Source organism: Myotis lucifugus, unplaced genomic scaffold (assembly GCF_000147115.1).
Source record: "Myotis lucifugus unplaced genomic scaffold, Myoluc2.0 scaffold_477, whole genome shotgun sequence".
Lineage (NCBI taxonomy): Eukaryota > Metazoa > Chordata > Mammalia > Chiroptera > Vespertilionidae > Myotis > Myotis lucifugus.
This window is the reverse complement of record NW_005871525.1, coordinates 196031-212029: the sequence shown is the minus strand read 5'-3', so window position 1 is coordinate 212029 and position 15999 is coordinate 196031. Positions and strand designations below refer to the sequence as shown.

General features: G+C 42.1%; 1 protein-coding gene across 2 annotated transcripts in view; it reads right to left on the bottom strand.

Annotated features, from left to right (window-relative positions):
* Positions 1–13240, bottom strand: part of GLO1 (glyoxalase I) — a 35571-nt gene extending 22331 nt beyond the window's left edge. Inside the window, exon 1 of one of the 2 annotated variants that reach the window (XM_023744581.1) lies at positions 13053–13240. In XM_023744581.1, coding sequence (XP_023600349.1) covers positions 13053–13136 — 84 coding nt within the window. In that variant the 5' untranslated portion in view covers positions 13137–13240. The remainder of the gene's footprint in view (positions 1–13052) is intronic. The other variant, XM_006103252.3, reaches the window with a different exon arrangement.
* Positions 13241–15999: the final 2759 nt, after the last annotated feature.

Sequence of the window (15999 nt, the reverse complement as noted above, 5' to 3'; positions counted from 1 at the left end):
GGTTATGCATTTTTGAAGGACATAGAAAGAAGGTCTGAAGGCTAATTTGAAAGTGTGAAATTTGTGAAGGTTGTGCATGTGATGAGAAGGAAAAGAGAAATGTTGAAAGAAAGAAGTTCTAAAGTTAACTATTTACAAGAATTGTAAAACGGCCATTTTACTCTGAGCAAGAAAGTGAGGTTTCAGTCTCCAAGGCTGGCAGGACAAGGTTGCTGGATACTTCCTAAGCTAAACCAGAATATTCAGAAAAACAGCAAGGATTAAGGTTCAGTAAAAAAAGAAGTTAAGCCAACGAGCGGCAGATTATAACCTCAGGAAATTTAAAGTACTAAATTTGGCTGGTCTGAGTTGTCTTACTTCTTATCCAACCATCCTGGTCCCTGGCCTCAACTGCTCCTTTCCTTCCCTTTCTCTTTTCTCTTGGATAACAGCCCATTCTAACATTCCCTCCCACTTTCACTGCAATAAAATCTCAACCACTCATCTGTCACCCCTTATCGGTAGCGCCATGGCGACTACCCTCTCAGCTTGGAGTGAGGAACTAGAAAAAAGAACCTCATACCCTTTAGTCCACCTCTTCTCCTTACACCTTTCAGCTTGTCTCCATGATCAGGGATTTTTCTTCCTCTGTGGGGAAAACACATACACCTGTCTCCCCACCAACTGGACAGGAACCTGTACTCTCATCTCTCACCCAATGTAGACGTGGCCCCCCAACAACCAGTCTTTGCCTGTCCCCGTAACCCACCGTATCCTACACAAAACGGCAGTCCAGATAATCCCTCTCCTCATAACCCTGTCTCAGGACCTACAAGAAACATGTGGATGCCCAAAAAGGGCAAAACTGGGAAAACAAGAACCTCACCCCCAGGGTAACCTGTTCTCCCCTTTCATATCACTAGTGAGGCAATTGAGACCCAAATATTTCCCCCTCTAAAAATAACATCTAGGTCTCAGTTGTATTTCAGCTCCAGGCCCAGAAAAGCAGCAAAACCAGACAAGTGACGCTGTGGCAGCCTCAGGACCAGTTTTTACCTCCCAAGTCACTCAACAGGATCACTCTCAAGAGACTTCACCAACCAGTCTCTTGGGGAAATGCTGCTGCTGCACCCCTCGTCCAGCCCACTACTATCAAAGTCCATTCCCCTGTGATCTCAACGTCCAGACTCAGCAGGAAGCAATTACAGAAGATATGACCTTCATCCCTATTCCATAAAACAAAAAGGCTGGAATGTTAGGTTTGATGGAGCAATTGAGTTGATAACCTTCCCCCAGGAACTGGCTTTTCAGGTCATTTCACTAGGGACATTCCCTTTGCTGAAGACCACATTTCACTTGTGGTGACCACATTCCATTCTCTCCCCTCTGGGTATGCATAAAGAAGTCTCCGCCCAGAAAAAATCCCGCCAACAGTCCTTTAAAAGTCGCTGACTCCCCTCACTGGGTGCTGGAGCCATCCAGGCTCAGCCACCTGGTGTGTGGATGATCGAATAAATTCGTAATCCCTCAACAACAACAACAAAATTACTGTCTCTAACACCATTGTGAAACTATCCAATTTAAAAATCAGAAAACAAGAGATGTGACTTGACTGATAAAAGGGTATAGAGAGTATAATAACTCATGGAGTTAAGATTATCATTAGCATTAATAATTTGCCTTGGGATCTGACATCGCTAGAGGGTTTACTTGCATTAGATACATACTCTGAGGTATTACTGCCCGTAGGTATTAATGTCCACATTTAATAAATGAGAAACATACTCAGAATGATTAAATGAATTACCCCCAACTTTCTAATGCTAAGCTCAGGTCTTCTTCTACCACAGGTATCTTCCAGACCACGAGTCTCTTAACTATGTTGGTGCTTCCTAACACATTTTTATTCTTGTCATAACCAAGGATTTAACAAGATAGGCCTGAAAACTGACCTCTCCCTTCACAGCCATACAGACATATCCCCCTGTAACTCACATCATCCTATATAATAAAAGGCTAATATGCAAATTGTCCCCTCAGGAGTTTGACCAACCAGGAGTTTGACCACTCACTATGATGTGCGCTGACTACCAGGGGGCAGCGTAGAATGAAGGAAGGCCCTGGCCGGCCCTGATCGCCAGCCAGGCCTAGGGACCCTACCCGTCCGTGCACAAATTTCGTGCACTGTGCCTCTAGTACACAATACAAATACATGTGATTCATTCAGCATCATTAGGAAATTATATTTTTATATTTTGCTAAAAATTTATTTTTAATCCTCACCCAAAGATATTTTTTCACTGATTTTTAGAGAAAGTGGAAGAAAGAGGGAAAGACAGAAATATCGATGTGAGAGAAACACATCAATCAGTTGCCTCCTGCATGCGCCCTGACTGGGGTCTGAGCTGGGGAGGAGCCTGCAACCAAGGTATGCGTGCCCTTGACCGAAATCGAACCTAGGACCCTTCAGTCCACAGGCCAACGCTCTATCCACTGAGCCAAACTGCCTAGAGCTATTTTGCTAAATTTTTAAATAACAAAATTGTACTTTTATTGCAAGCATTAAAATTCTCATTTAAAACAAAACTAGATTAAAAAATGTCGTAATACCCTGATCTTAATGAATGAAATAACTTAATTCTTCATTCACAGTTTATAATCACATAGAAGGCAGTTGGCTCTGAAGTTACAGCTCTAGAATATCTGGACAGCTTTTCTCAGTCAGGTGCCACATTCCTAAAAGTCTGTTCCAGCAATCAGCTGGAAAAGAAAAAAGCAGCTACTGACATCCAGGCACTAGCCTGGCACTCACAATTAGGCTTTGATTTCTCCCATTTAACGTAACTGCAAATATCCCTACAAAATTGCTCAGCGACTGCAATGGAGTGATACCAAAATAAAAGCCACAGAACCAATTCCACTTCCTACTCTTGTTCCAGCAGAGATTAAAACAGGCACTGCGAACCCTACAAAAATAGCAAATATTCCTCTCAGCGAATGTGAGTGACTGCTGCTTCTCTCCCAGTTACAACATTTGCCTGAGGCTGGCTCCAGGCCACAATGTAAGTCCAACCAAGGCAATTACAAAGGCTGTCTCTGGCAGGCCTCACGGGGGACAGTTGCCTTCCTCACACCACATGTGGTGCACAGCCAATACTCTGTAGTCTCTGGAGGAAGTTGCAGGCAAGGACTAAAATCTAAAGATGTTCTTGGTTATTCTATGAAACACTAATTGCTGCTGTGAGGAACTTTGCAGATGGAATTAAGGTTACTAATCAGCTGACCTTAAAATAGGAAGATTAGCTGGGATTATCCAGCTGGGTTCAATGTACTCGAATGAGATGTTAAAAACTTGTATAGGAACAGAGAAAAGAATGAGAGATGGCAAAGAAGATAGAAGCAGAGAGGTGTGGCAGGAGAGGAAGTCAGATTCCAGGGGTGAGAAAGATTGAATGTGCCACTGCTGCCTTGGAGATGTAGGGGCATGTGTGCAAGGAGTTATGGATGGCCCCCAGCTGAGAGCCAGCAAAGAACTGGGACCTCAGTCCTACAACCGAAAGGAATTGAATTCAGCCAATAATCTGAAAGAGTCTGGAAGGACTTCCCTCCTGAGCAGTGGTTCTCAACCTTCCTAATGCCTCGACCCTTTAATACAGTTCCTCATGTTGTGGTGACCCCCAACCATAAAATTATTTTTGTTGCTACTTCATAACTGTAATTTTGCTACTGTAAACAATATGTAATTATATATGTGTTTTCCGATGATCTTAGGTGACCCCTGTGAAAAGGTCGTTTGACCCCCAAAGGGGTCGCGACACACAGGTTGAGAACAGCTGCTCCAGAGCCTCCAGTAAGAGATGTAGCCCTGTCAGTACCTTGATTTCAGTCCAATGAGACCATGTCGGACTTCTAAACTATAGAACTGAGATAGTAAATCTGTGTTGTTTTAAGTCATTTGCCAGTAATAGCAAACTAACACATCTCAATGTAAGTCTGCAACTTGTTGAGATAGGGTTTGATCTATTACACAGGTTTTTAAAAATTATTTGAAATGTTAGTTACTACTGTATATAGAAAACCCGAGCTATCTACTTCTCTGCCTTAAGAATGTACAATGTGATACAGTTTTATTTCTTCCTTCTAATCTGTATGACTGTTATTTCCTTTTCTTGCCTTACTATACTGGCTGGAACTTCCAGCATGATGTTCAATAAGAGTGGTGAGAGCAGACATCCTGGCCTTGTTCCCCCAAATTAGGAAGAAAGCATCACCATTATGCACAATGTTAGCTCTAATATTTTTATAGATGTTCTTTATCAAGTCGAAGACATTCCCATTCCTATTATTTTCTGGGAGGAAAACATCATGAATGGTATTGAATTTTGTCAAGTGCTTTTTCTACATCTATTGATATGATCATATTTTTCTTCTTTAGCTTCCTAATGTGGTGAATTACTCTGAGTGATTTTTGAATACAGAACTAGCCTTCCATTCCTGGAATAAACTCCACTTAGTCATGGTGTGTAATTCTTTTTATATATTGCTGAATTCCATTTGCTAATAATTTGTCAAATATTTTTTAATATATTTTATTGATTTTTTTACAGAGAGGAAGGGAGAGGGAGAGAGAATTAGAAACACAGATGAGAGAAACATTGATCAGCTGCCTCCTGCACGCCCCCCACTGGGGATGTGCCCGTAACCAACGTACATGCCCCTGACCGGAATCGAACCCAGGACCCTTGAGTCCGCAGGCCGATGCTCTATCCACTGAGCCAAACCGGTCAGGGCTTGTCAAATATTTTTATGTCTACAGTTGTGAGGGATATTGATTTGTAGTTTTTTCTTTTTGTACTGTCTTCATCTGGTTTTAGTATGTTGGTAATACTAGCTTTATAAAATGATTTGGGAAGTGTTCCCTTCTCTTCAGTTTTCTTGAAGGGACTGTGTATAATTGATGTCAATTCCTCTTTAACATTTGGAAAAAAATTTCAGTGAAATCATCTAGGCCTGGAGATACGCTTTTTGGAAGATTATTAATTATGAATTTGATTTCCTTATGTTATAGAGCTATTCAAATTATTTATTTCACATTGGGTAAGTTATGACAGTTTTGTGTTTTCCAAGGAACTGTCCCACTTCATGTTGTGGACGAAAGGGGCCACATGCTGACCTGACAAGCTCAGGGGAGGCCTGCATGGCAGTCTTGCAAACTCAGAGACCTAAAGTAACCACAAAGGATGGTCACTTTATGGGCAGTTATGTCCTAGGCCAGTATCTTCACTGACAAGATCAACTTTGATCCTTACTGAGCCCATTTGCCTTTTTGCCTCTAAGATAACATACTCTTGAAATGTCTGGGTAACGTGTAACTTCCCTTTTTCTGGAGCCCCTGGGGCACAACCAAATGTGCTGGGCGCCAGGACAGATACTACAAATTCCTTCATTATCATGTTAATTGATCCTGCACCCACCTAAGTATGTGTCCATCATTTTACTTTTTATCCAATCACAGGGGTTTCCCTGCTTCGCTTTATCCCTCCTCCTTAATCTATCACCAATGAGTTTCATGTAACCCACCTACGTCCCTCCTTTGATTGCAAATGTATAAATACAAATGTAACCCCACCATTTTCCGGAGCACTATCTCAATTCGTTGAGGTTCAGCATATGTTGACAGTTTGGCTCAAATAAACTCACAAAAAATTCTTTACAGGTTTCAATGGCTTTTTTACGTTAACAATGTAAATTGTCTAATTAATGAACATAGAGTTGAAAACTGATGACTTACTGCCTTCCTGACACTCGTAGTCTGTAGTGGTATTCCCTATTTCATTCCTGATGTTGGTAATTTGTGTTGTCTTTCTCTTTTTTTGCAGTCTTGCTACAGTTTGTCAATTCTATTTTTTCCCCCTAAGAATCAGCTATGTTTGTTTTTTTTCTATTTTCTGTTTTCAATGTCATTGATTTCTACTCTGTTATTCCCCTCCTTCTGCTTCCTTTGGATTATTTTGCTCTTCTCTTTCTAGGTTCTTGAGGAAGAAACTTAAATGACTGATTTGAGACTTTTCCTCTTTTCTAATGTATGCATTTTGTGCTATAAATTTCCCCCCTTAGCACTGTTAGCTGATAGTCCTCTTTCATTTTTGTAAAGACAGAAAAAGGCCTCTCCTTTTCTTTGCTGTGGCCTTCCACAGCATCTGGTAATTAAACCCCAAGACTGTTGGCTCCTCTGATTCAAACAGTTCCTTTGTCCAAACTCGGGCCAGATAAGCTACTCTCAAGGTTGCAATCTTTCCTGCCCCTTCTCCCTGCTGTTTTCACAACTCAGGGATAATTCTCCCCAAGGAGTTTCTAGTTAGTAGAAAGTTCCCCTCTCCTCTCCCCTTCAAACAAACTTCTTTTAAACTCTTCATAACTTTGTTCTAAGTGTGTCTTACAGGCTTGGAAGAAATACTGATAAGACACCTCCCTAGGACATCTGCTGGACTATCTCCTGAAAAGCAAATGAACTAACTTTTCAAGACAGCCCCTTGCATCTGCTCAACTTCAACAAAATCCCCCTCCCTTCCTTGTCTCTTAGCAACTGCAATTGCTTGCTCTTTAAAAACAAAAGCCACTCTTTGGTCCCTGCCCTGTATTGACTAGCAATAGTTGGCGCTTTCCTCCCTTGGAAAGGAAAATACATTTCCTCACTGCATTTCTTATCTCAGTTGTGAATTCTTTCACAGCCTGCCTCACCAGCCAAACTCTTCAATGTATTTTTTAAATTTTCCCCTTGAGAATTCTCTTGACCCATGGGTTATTCAAAAACGTATTAGTTAGTTTCCAATTGTTTGAAGATTTTCCTGTTATGTTTCTGCTACTGATTTCTAGCTTGATTCTATTAAAGTCGAAGTACACACTATTTCAATTATTTTAAAATTGCTCAAGTTGGTTTTAGGGCCTGTGACATGATCTACCTTGGAATATTTTCTGTGGGCACCTAAAAAAAAAGTGTATTCTGTTATTATTGGGTGGAGTGTTCTATAAATGTTGATTACATGTTCTTGCTGATTAGATCTTATTTGCTGAAGGTGTTGTTAAATCTACTTGCTAATTTTCTACCAATTGTTGAAAGAGGAGTATTGAATTCTCCAATTATAACTGTAGATCTGTCTATTTCTTCTTTCCATCATATCAGTTTTTGCATCACATAATTCACAGTTCTGCGGTCTGGTGCAAACACATTCAGGACTGCTATGTCTTCTAGGTCAATTGACCCTTTTATCATTATATCATGTACTTCTCCATGATCATTTTCTTTGCTCTGGAATCTACTTTGTTTGATATTTATATAGGCACTCCGGCTTTCTTTTGATTACTGTTTGCATAATATATATTTTCCCATCCTTTTACTTTAACTTGCCTCTATCATCATTATATTTGAAGGGAGTTTCATGTAGATAGCATGTAGTGGGGCATATTTTAATTTTTCTTTCAGCTTGAAATATAATTGACATATAGTACCATGTAAGTTTAAGTATACAGCATAATGACTTAACTTACATATGTTGTATAATGATCAGCACAAAAAATTCCATCATATATGGATAAGCAAGGGCATGTTTTCCAATTTACTCTGCCAATCTCTGTCTTAATTGGTATATTTACATCAAATGTCATTAATGAAACATTAGGGCTTAAGTTGGCCATTTTTCTTATTTTTGTTTTGTTTTCTTTCTTTTTTGTTAATCCTCACCTGAGGATATTTTTTCCATTGATTTTTAGAGAGAGTGGAAGGGACGGGGAGAGACAGAGAGAAAGAAACAGCGATGTGAGAGAGACACATCTATTGGTTCCCTTTCTCGTTCACCCCGACTGGGCCGGGGATCCAGCTTGCAACCCATGTACGTGCCCTTGACCAGAATCGAACCCGAGACCTTTCAGTCTATGGGCTGACGCTCTAACCACTGAGCCACCGGCTAGGACTGTTTTCTTTCTTTTCCTTTGCCCTTCTATAGATCACTGGAACGTTTTTTTATAATTCCATTTTGATTATTCTTACATGTATTTCTTTGAATAGCTTTTTTAGTGGTTGCTCTAGGTGTTTCGTTATATACAGGGTTGGCAGAAGTAGGTTTACAGTTGTATGTGAAACAGAGTTTATCCTTGTATTATTATTTATTTAATTAATTACTGTATTATTTATTATTATCATTAACCTATGTTTGCCCACCCTTGTATATAAGTAACTTATCACAGTCACTTGGTGTCATTATTTATTGGTTTGAATCAAGTATAGAAACCTTACCTCTCTTTACATCCCTTTACTCTCTCATTTATGATTTTCTTAAAATATTTCTGCTGGGTTGGGGTAGAATTTCAGGTTTCCCATGTTTCTCCACTGACACAGCACAGGAGAAAAGCTTGTTACTTCCTGGTGAGATGAAAGTCCTGGCTCCCTACTCAGCCTTCTCTGACACCACCCTGGCAGGGGTAGGTTAGGCACCTCATTATTGTCCCTTGAGTAGACCAGAGTCCCCATTCAGCCTCTGCTGGTATAGGTGGGGCTGCGGCCATAGTTTTTTTCTGTGGTGCTTGGTTGTAGCAGAGCAGTTACTGTCTAAACAGCCGTTCTCAACCTGTGAGTCGCGACCCCTTTGGCGGTCGAACGACCCTTTCACAGGGGTCGCCTAAGACCATCCTGCATATCAGATATTTACATTACGATTCATAACAGTAGCAACATTACAGTTATGAAGTAGCAACGAAAATAATTTTATGGTTGGGTCACAACATGAGGAACTGTGTTTAAAGGGCCAGAAGGTTGAGAACCACTGGTCTAAAAGTTTCTGTGTTATCAGGAAATACTGCCCATTTCCTGGTCCTATGGCTAGAGAGAGAGGCTTTCCTTGGGCTTTTTTTGGTCTGCACCCATTGGCCTTTCCAGATTGCTAGCTTTGTTAGCTCCAAGTCTGGGCTATACGAGGCAAAAAGAAATCTGAGGAAACTCACTCCCATGATGTTCTTAGGGTCTCGAGGTCCATAGCCAGTCTGCCTTCTTCTCCTCACCTTTCAGTCTCCTATGTTTGTTTTACATATAATGTACTTATCATGAGGAATAGGAAAAAGTATGTACTCTCCATTCCCAGAAGAAGTCTACAAATGGATTTTATACAACTGCCCCCAACAATGTTTGGTCACTATATGTCTGTTCTCAGGATATATCAAAACTTGTCAAGAAGCCAATAAAAAAATATTCTTTAAAAAATAAAGTATCAACAGCAAGTACATATGGTTGGTGCATACTTCTCTAACTTCACTTTTTTCACTACTTCCCTAAACTGGTAATCTCAAATGTTTTTTATTTCATACCCTTATGAGTTCACAAGAAGCATGCACCCTCAGTAAATGTATATTTACTTTAATTATGCACAAATATACTAATAAAACACATATATTATAAAACATATTTACCAAATACAAATCTTTACAAGGTGAGAAAAACAAGTGAACATAATGAGTGATCGTAATTTCTTTGAGCATCCCAATGACTGCTTTGTGTACCTTCCCCTCAACTTGCACTGCCTATAACTTCAGTATCATTGCCTGTAGGTCCCTGCAACAGTTTTCTGATGTCATTGTGCTTTTATATATACTACTAGAGGCCTGGTGCACGAATTCGTGCACCAGTGAGGTCCCTAGGCCTGGCCTGCGGGATCAGGCCAAAACTGGCTCTCTGATGTCCCCTGAGGGGTCCCAGGTTGCAAAAGGGCGCAGGCCAGGCCGAGGGACCCCACTGGTGAATGGTCAGGGCCGGGGAGGAAAGCGGGAGGTTGGCCAGCTGGGGAGGGACCACAGAAAAGCTCCAGGGCATGTCCGGCACGTCTTGCTCAATCCTGATCGGCCAGACCCCAGCAGCAGCATCTGCCCCCTGGTGGTCAGTGCATGTCATAGAGAGCGGTTGAGTGGCCTTAGCATATCATTAGCATATTACACTTTGATTGAACGGATGACTGGACGATCAGACACTTAGCATATTAGGCTTTTATTATATAGGATGATTCTCTCTGCCTAGAACAGTCATTTGTCCACCTGGCTATTGTCCTTTCTTCTCCTTTCCATTCTTCCTGTTACCTCTGTACCCAACTCTACCTGGCTACCTCCTTTGTATTTGGTAAAACTCAGCTTAAATATCACCATCCCTGAAAGTTTTCCCCAACTCTATCACCTACAACTCCAAATTACTGTAACAAAGGACATTGATGGGAACAGCAGAAAGACTGACTTCAGATTACTACTTGGGAAAAGAAGTATTTGGCCTTTCGAAGAAAGTTAGCCAAATAATACTAGTATAGCCCAGGATATGGTCAGCTGTACATTCTTTTGTCTACCTTTATGACAGAGATGCAAATGATTAACAAGTGAGTGGATTTTCCACCACTGCTGCTCTCTCCTTTTCAAAGCAACCCTCAGCACTTACCTCACTTTCTGGAAGAGCCTTTTAGGTGTCCTCATCACTCAGGCTTGGATCCCTCCAATCTATTCAACAGAACCCTGAAGGGTTCCTCACTATTCATATAAATCCAGCTTCCTTAGATGTGACATTCAAAGCTTTCTCCATGATCTGGATTCAACCTACCATTCTAGCTTTCTCTACCACTGCTGCACTGCTTAGATCAGCGGTTCTCAACCTGTGGGTCGAGACCCCTTTGGTGGTCGAACGACCCTTTCACAGGGGTCGCCTAAGACCATCCTGCATATCAGATATTTACATTACGATTCATAACAGTAGCAACATTACAGTTATGAAGTAGCAATGAAAATAATTTTATGGTTGGGTCACAACATGAGGAACTGTATTTAAAGGGCCAGAAAGTTGAGAACCACTGGCTTAGATGACCCGGACTTCAACCAAAAACACATAACTTCCCTCTCCAGAACCTGCACCACACCACACTGCACCCTTCTGATATCTCAGCACATTTTTGCTTAGAGGTGTCTTCCACCTAGAATACCCTTCTATGTAATTTTGTCTCCCATGTGGCATTGGAATCGCATCCATCTTTCAAGGAATGGGCCCACCCCCACCTTCTGCTTGAGCAGTCCTGGATCCCCACAATTGAAATTCGACCTTGAACTGTATAACTTTTCATAGTGTTGAGAACGCCAATGCACTTTATCATCCTAGTAGCCCTTTTTATGCTCCTTTAACAAACTCAGCCCAAGTGCCCTGCTAAAGTCACTGCAGCCAATGATGGAACTGGGAATTCAAATGTAGGTCTTCTGACTCCAAGTACCCTGTGCACACACCATATCACAGACGCTATCGTCAAGAATTTCTTCCTCCTGTGCTCCCAGGATGCTTTCTAATTTTAACAGCATGTTACTCCCAGTTCCATTTTATGTTAGAGTTGGTGTATATTTGGTGAAGGGACCTCATCTTGTTCATCCCAGAATCCCCAAACATTCTTTATATATAGCAGGTAATCAGTAATCAGGCTGGATTTAATTCATTTAGGTTTTTAAATTTACTTCATCTCAAGTTCCAAAATTAGTGCTGAAAACAGTACTCCAGAAGCCAAATAGAGTGGAGGCTGGGAGTGTGGGCTCCTCCTTGAGCAAGTTACTCAATACCTATGTGCCAGTCTCATTTGTAAAATGGAGGTAATGCCTGCTTCACAGGATTGTTGTGAGGATTAAATTAAGTAATGTACGTAAGACAGCCACTCAGGGCCCGACACACTCAATATATATGAGCTGCTAGTACAGATTCCATTTTATGTACCCCACATGGTAGTACCTCAAAGGTCAAAAAATTCTGATTTCAAAAAAGAACTACTCCAAATCACCAAGAGAAATTTAGACTATGAGAAGTGTAAATTAAGAATGCAAGGAAGTGTACTGAGCAAATTTCATAAAGATCTCCCTGAAAAAAATTTACTAGCCCAATACATAAAATCCCCAGTTACCTGGGAAATTAATATATACTGAATGACTCTATGTGAAATAACTAGGTACTATTATTAGAAGGTATACAAGTGAGATGAGTGTGAGAGATTTTATATGTATCTGCCTAAGAACCAGATGTTAGTCAGAGGCTTTTGCAATTACAGGTGTATGACTACTTCGCCCTGAAGGCAAAGAGCAAGGAGGGGCCACAGTCATGCACCCCTCTTAGAGGGCTGCATAAAGCACATTTAATCCTCAAGGAATTTAGAATTTCCCCAGCCCATTGAATAAATACACGAAGGCGTTTACTGACACTGATGAGTACTAGACCCCCCGCCCCCCACCTCCAAGCGACTGCTGTGTCTAATCTTGACAACGCACCCAAGTACCACACCTCAGTGAGTTAGTTACACTGACTCTTAGTACAGACATGTTAAGCAAGCTGGAGGGATGAAAGCCTTCATGTGCAACAGGTCATTCCTCCACCGAGTAGATCGGTGAAGAAATTTCTACGATTCCTTTCGGATCTAAGCTCCATGATTCTGTGATCTCTCCTAGGGCTACCTCGCACAGGCAGGGCAGAAGGGTGGCTGTGAGCATAGAAGTGAAGGAAAAGCGAAATTCTGGGCGCGGTTAAAGCCGAAGCGATCAAATTAGCTTCCAGGAGTGGAGCCTGGAGCCAGGGCAGTGACGGAAAAATGATGCAGGCTGGGAGAGGCCGGCATGGACAGAGACCTTCGAACCTGGGTTGGGAGTTAGTTCTGAAATTGCTCGTCTTATCTGCCACGGTTACTGACCTTGGGCACACGCACACCCACAGACAACGGATCTGACTCTGAGTTAGTTGTGGCTTCCAGTTAACATCCCCAAATTAAAAAGTTAATGCAAGTTGGGTTGCAGGCTTTGAAACCATCTGAAGAACTGGACCCTCTCACGGAACCCCCATTGCACACCATTAGCCCTCTCCCCAACCCACTTCGGCCCGTCCGAGGCGGACAGAGTTGCACAGGCGGTCGAATGGGGTTCGAATCCAGTCCGAGCCAGGCCTGGCTGAGCCCGGGGATCTGCTCTATCTTTGGACCCCAAAGGCGTGGGCCACGCTGGGCTCCCCACTCGGGAGAAATAGGTTCTGCGCCCACCTTGGTGCTGGGGTCCGGGTCCGAGCAACAACCGAGGGCAGCCTGGTCGGTAAGGCCGCCTGACGCGGGCTGCGGCTCTGCCATGGCTGCACTGCTGTATCACAGACGAGGGTACCCGGGAACGCGGCGAGCTCCACACTCCGCCCAGCCGGGGGTTGCCTCCACCAGCCGCGGCGCCGCGCCGCGGGGCGGGCTCCCGCTGCCTTCCAGCCAATAGCTGTGCGGAGAGCAAATTGGTTCTGTGCTGATTGAGTGCCAGTGAGTCAGCGCCTCCAGCCACAGAGGTCTGTGCCCCGAGACTACAACTCCCAAGGTGCCTTGCGCCTAATGGAGGCCCGCTTAAGGGGCGAGAAAAACAAACAAACAAACAAACAAACAAACAACAACACTGTGGGCTGACAAGAGTGGTTTTTCTTCGTTGCTTGATGACCTAATTTTGTTAAAGTTCAGTAACCACTCATACCTCAGGGCTGCAACTTGGTAGGAAACTGGAATCTGATGGAAAAAGAATTGGGAGTTACTATTTTTAAAGTATAGGAATCCCAAAGTCTAAGTTTAAACAGAACAGGATAATTAAGACAATTCTGACTTAGTAAAAAAAAAAAAACCTAGGTTCAAGTTTTTGGTTCCACTATTTATTAGCTTGGTATAACTGGCCCCTCTGAGCTTCCTTGCAGGATTTGGTTGAGGATCAAATGAGATTTGTCAGTGTTTCACACTTATGCGTCAAAGGTCAGCACTTTCACTGTGTTTTAAGTTAATTTCGCTGAGACACATATTTTAATTGTCTTCATTTGAAGACTTAGTCATCACTGTTGTCAATTGAGGGTTGTTGGTGCCAATTCAATGCCAACAGGAATCCCCAGCTTGGGTGTGGTGAAGAAGGAAACTATTTCGTGCAAACAACTCAACTGTGATACAGCAAAGCTGGTGGCTGTGGAACAGCACTGACCCAGGCTGCTCTGGGGCTAGGCCCCTCTCCAGTTAGACAGCTGTGTTCCACTACACTCAGGCCTGCTCCACTCTGTTTATTTTTGCTCCAGCACTGATTTGATCAAAGTGTTTCAACTCCAGCCACGGAAACACAGTCTGCAACTTTCAGTCATCTGGAGAAAGGGAGAGTGCACTGTCTGAGCCAGAGGGAAGCTGACTTACATAGATAAGTCTCTGCCCCTTTTCCCTGATAGGTCCGTTTTTATGCAGAGGAGGAGTCCAAATCCTCAAAGTTTGATTGATCCAAAAAAAACCACCAAAAACCCCACTGTCCTGACTTGTCAGTGAAGATGCTTATGGGAATATAGATGCACAATTCCAATTGGATGGGGAAAGCCTCAATCCTATTGCTTGAGAAATTCCTTTGTCAGGGCTTGCTTAAATGACAGAAACACAATGCCGCTGGGCAGTTCGGTGCTGGAGGCAGATAGTTTAGTGCAGGATTCTCCCTGAAATGCAGTTTGCATGAGAGGTTCCTTGTGTAGAAATGGCTGCTAGGTTCTGTTTTTTTTTCAATTTGAGCCCATTTAAGCTACTGAGAGCCCTTCTTAGTAGGTATCTTCTTTCTCAGGATCCACACTGTTCTATGATGACTAGAACAAAATAAATATTTCTTGTTGTTAAAAGACTAACTATCATTACTGGTGAATACATAACTTAGAAAATAACTTTGTTAATAAATGAATGAGTGAAAGAGAATGTTTTTTAAAAATAAGTTTTATTGACTTTTTAGAGAGAGAGGAAGAGAGAAGAGAAACATCAACGTGAGAAACATCAATTGGTTGCCTCCCACACACAGCCACAACCTGGGCATGTACCCTGACTGGGAATTGAACCAGTGACCTTTTGGTGCACGAGACGACACTCAATCAGCTGAGCCACACCGGCCAGGGCTGAAAGAGAGTTTTTAAGTGAATAGGAGGGTCTCTTTAAATTAGCAAAAAGATAGATGGATGTCAGAAATGTTGCTTGCAAGGGGTTAGGCAAAGTGGGAACCTATTGGCTGACCTAACCAAACTGAAGCAGGGCAGGGATGCTCTGGCATCAGGCACCAGGAATCTGGGACTATGCCCTTGGACACCACCAAGATGTCTCCATCTCTCATCTCAGCTTCTTTCTTCATGTCAGCTTCATTTTGTCAGGCACACTTGCTCCAGTTGTCTAGTCACTTGAAGTTTTCAGCCTCTCAGTTTCTCACCAGAGAGGAATTAATCTCCTCCCTGAATTCCAATTTAATAAAATCCAGGGAGAAGCTATGATTGGCCGAGGCTAGGACCTGTGCTTACTACTGTGGTCAGGGCAGTTAGGATTAGAATATACCTGGTTGTGGGGTGGTGGTGGTGGGGGGGAGGATCAGTTCCCAAAAGAAGAGAGAGTTTATTCAAACTGAACTATAGATGTCCACTGCAAAAAGGTGGGCATGATAAGAATTTCAACAAATTTTGTGCATACCTAGTACTAACTTATTGAGGGATATTTCATCAAAACTCAATGTACTAGAACTACAGAACTTTAACATGGAGATAGATCTCAAAGCTACTAAACCCAGAAATTGAGGCAATACACAAACTCTGTATATATTGTGTGTTAACACTTAATTTTTGTATAGCAAGCCCAGACAAAAGAAATTTATCTGAGATATTTTGTTGAAAAGACACCCAAACTGTGTGTGTGTGTGTGTCCCCTCAAATCCCTCTAGTGAACTTCCTAGAATATGTGAGAAATAAACTAGGTGAATGGATAGAAAGACTCAGTGTCTTAAAATATTGATTTGCTTACAAATTAGTTTATTAATGTAAAGCAATTCCAATAAAAATCTTACGGGCTTTTGATGAACTGAATAAATTAATTCTAGATTCTATTTTTAGAGCCTCCCAAAAGGCAAGACACCTTTGGAGAATAAATAAGTAGGGACCTAACCTTCCAGATAACAACTTAATATAAAGCTACAGTA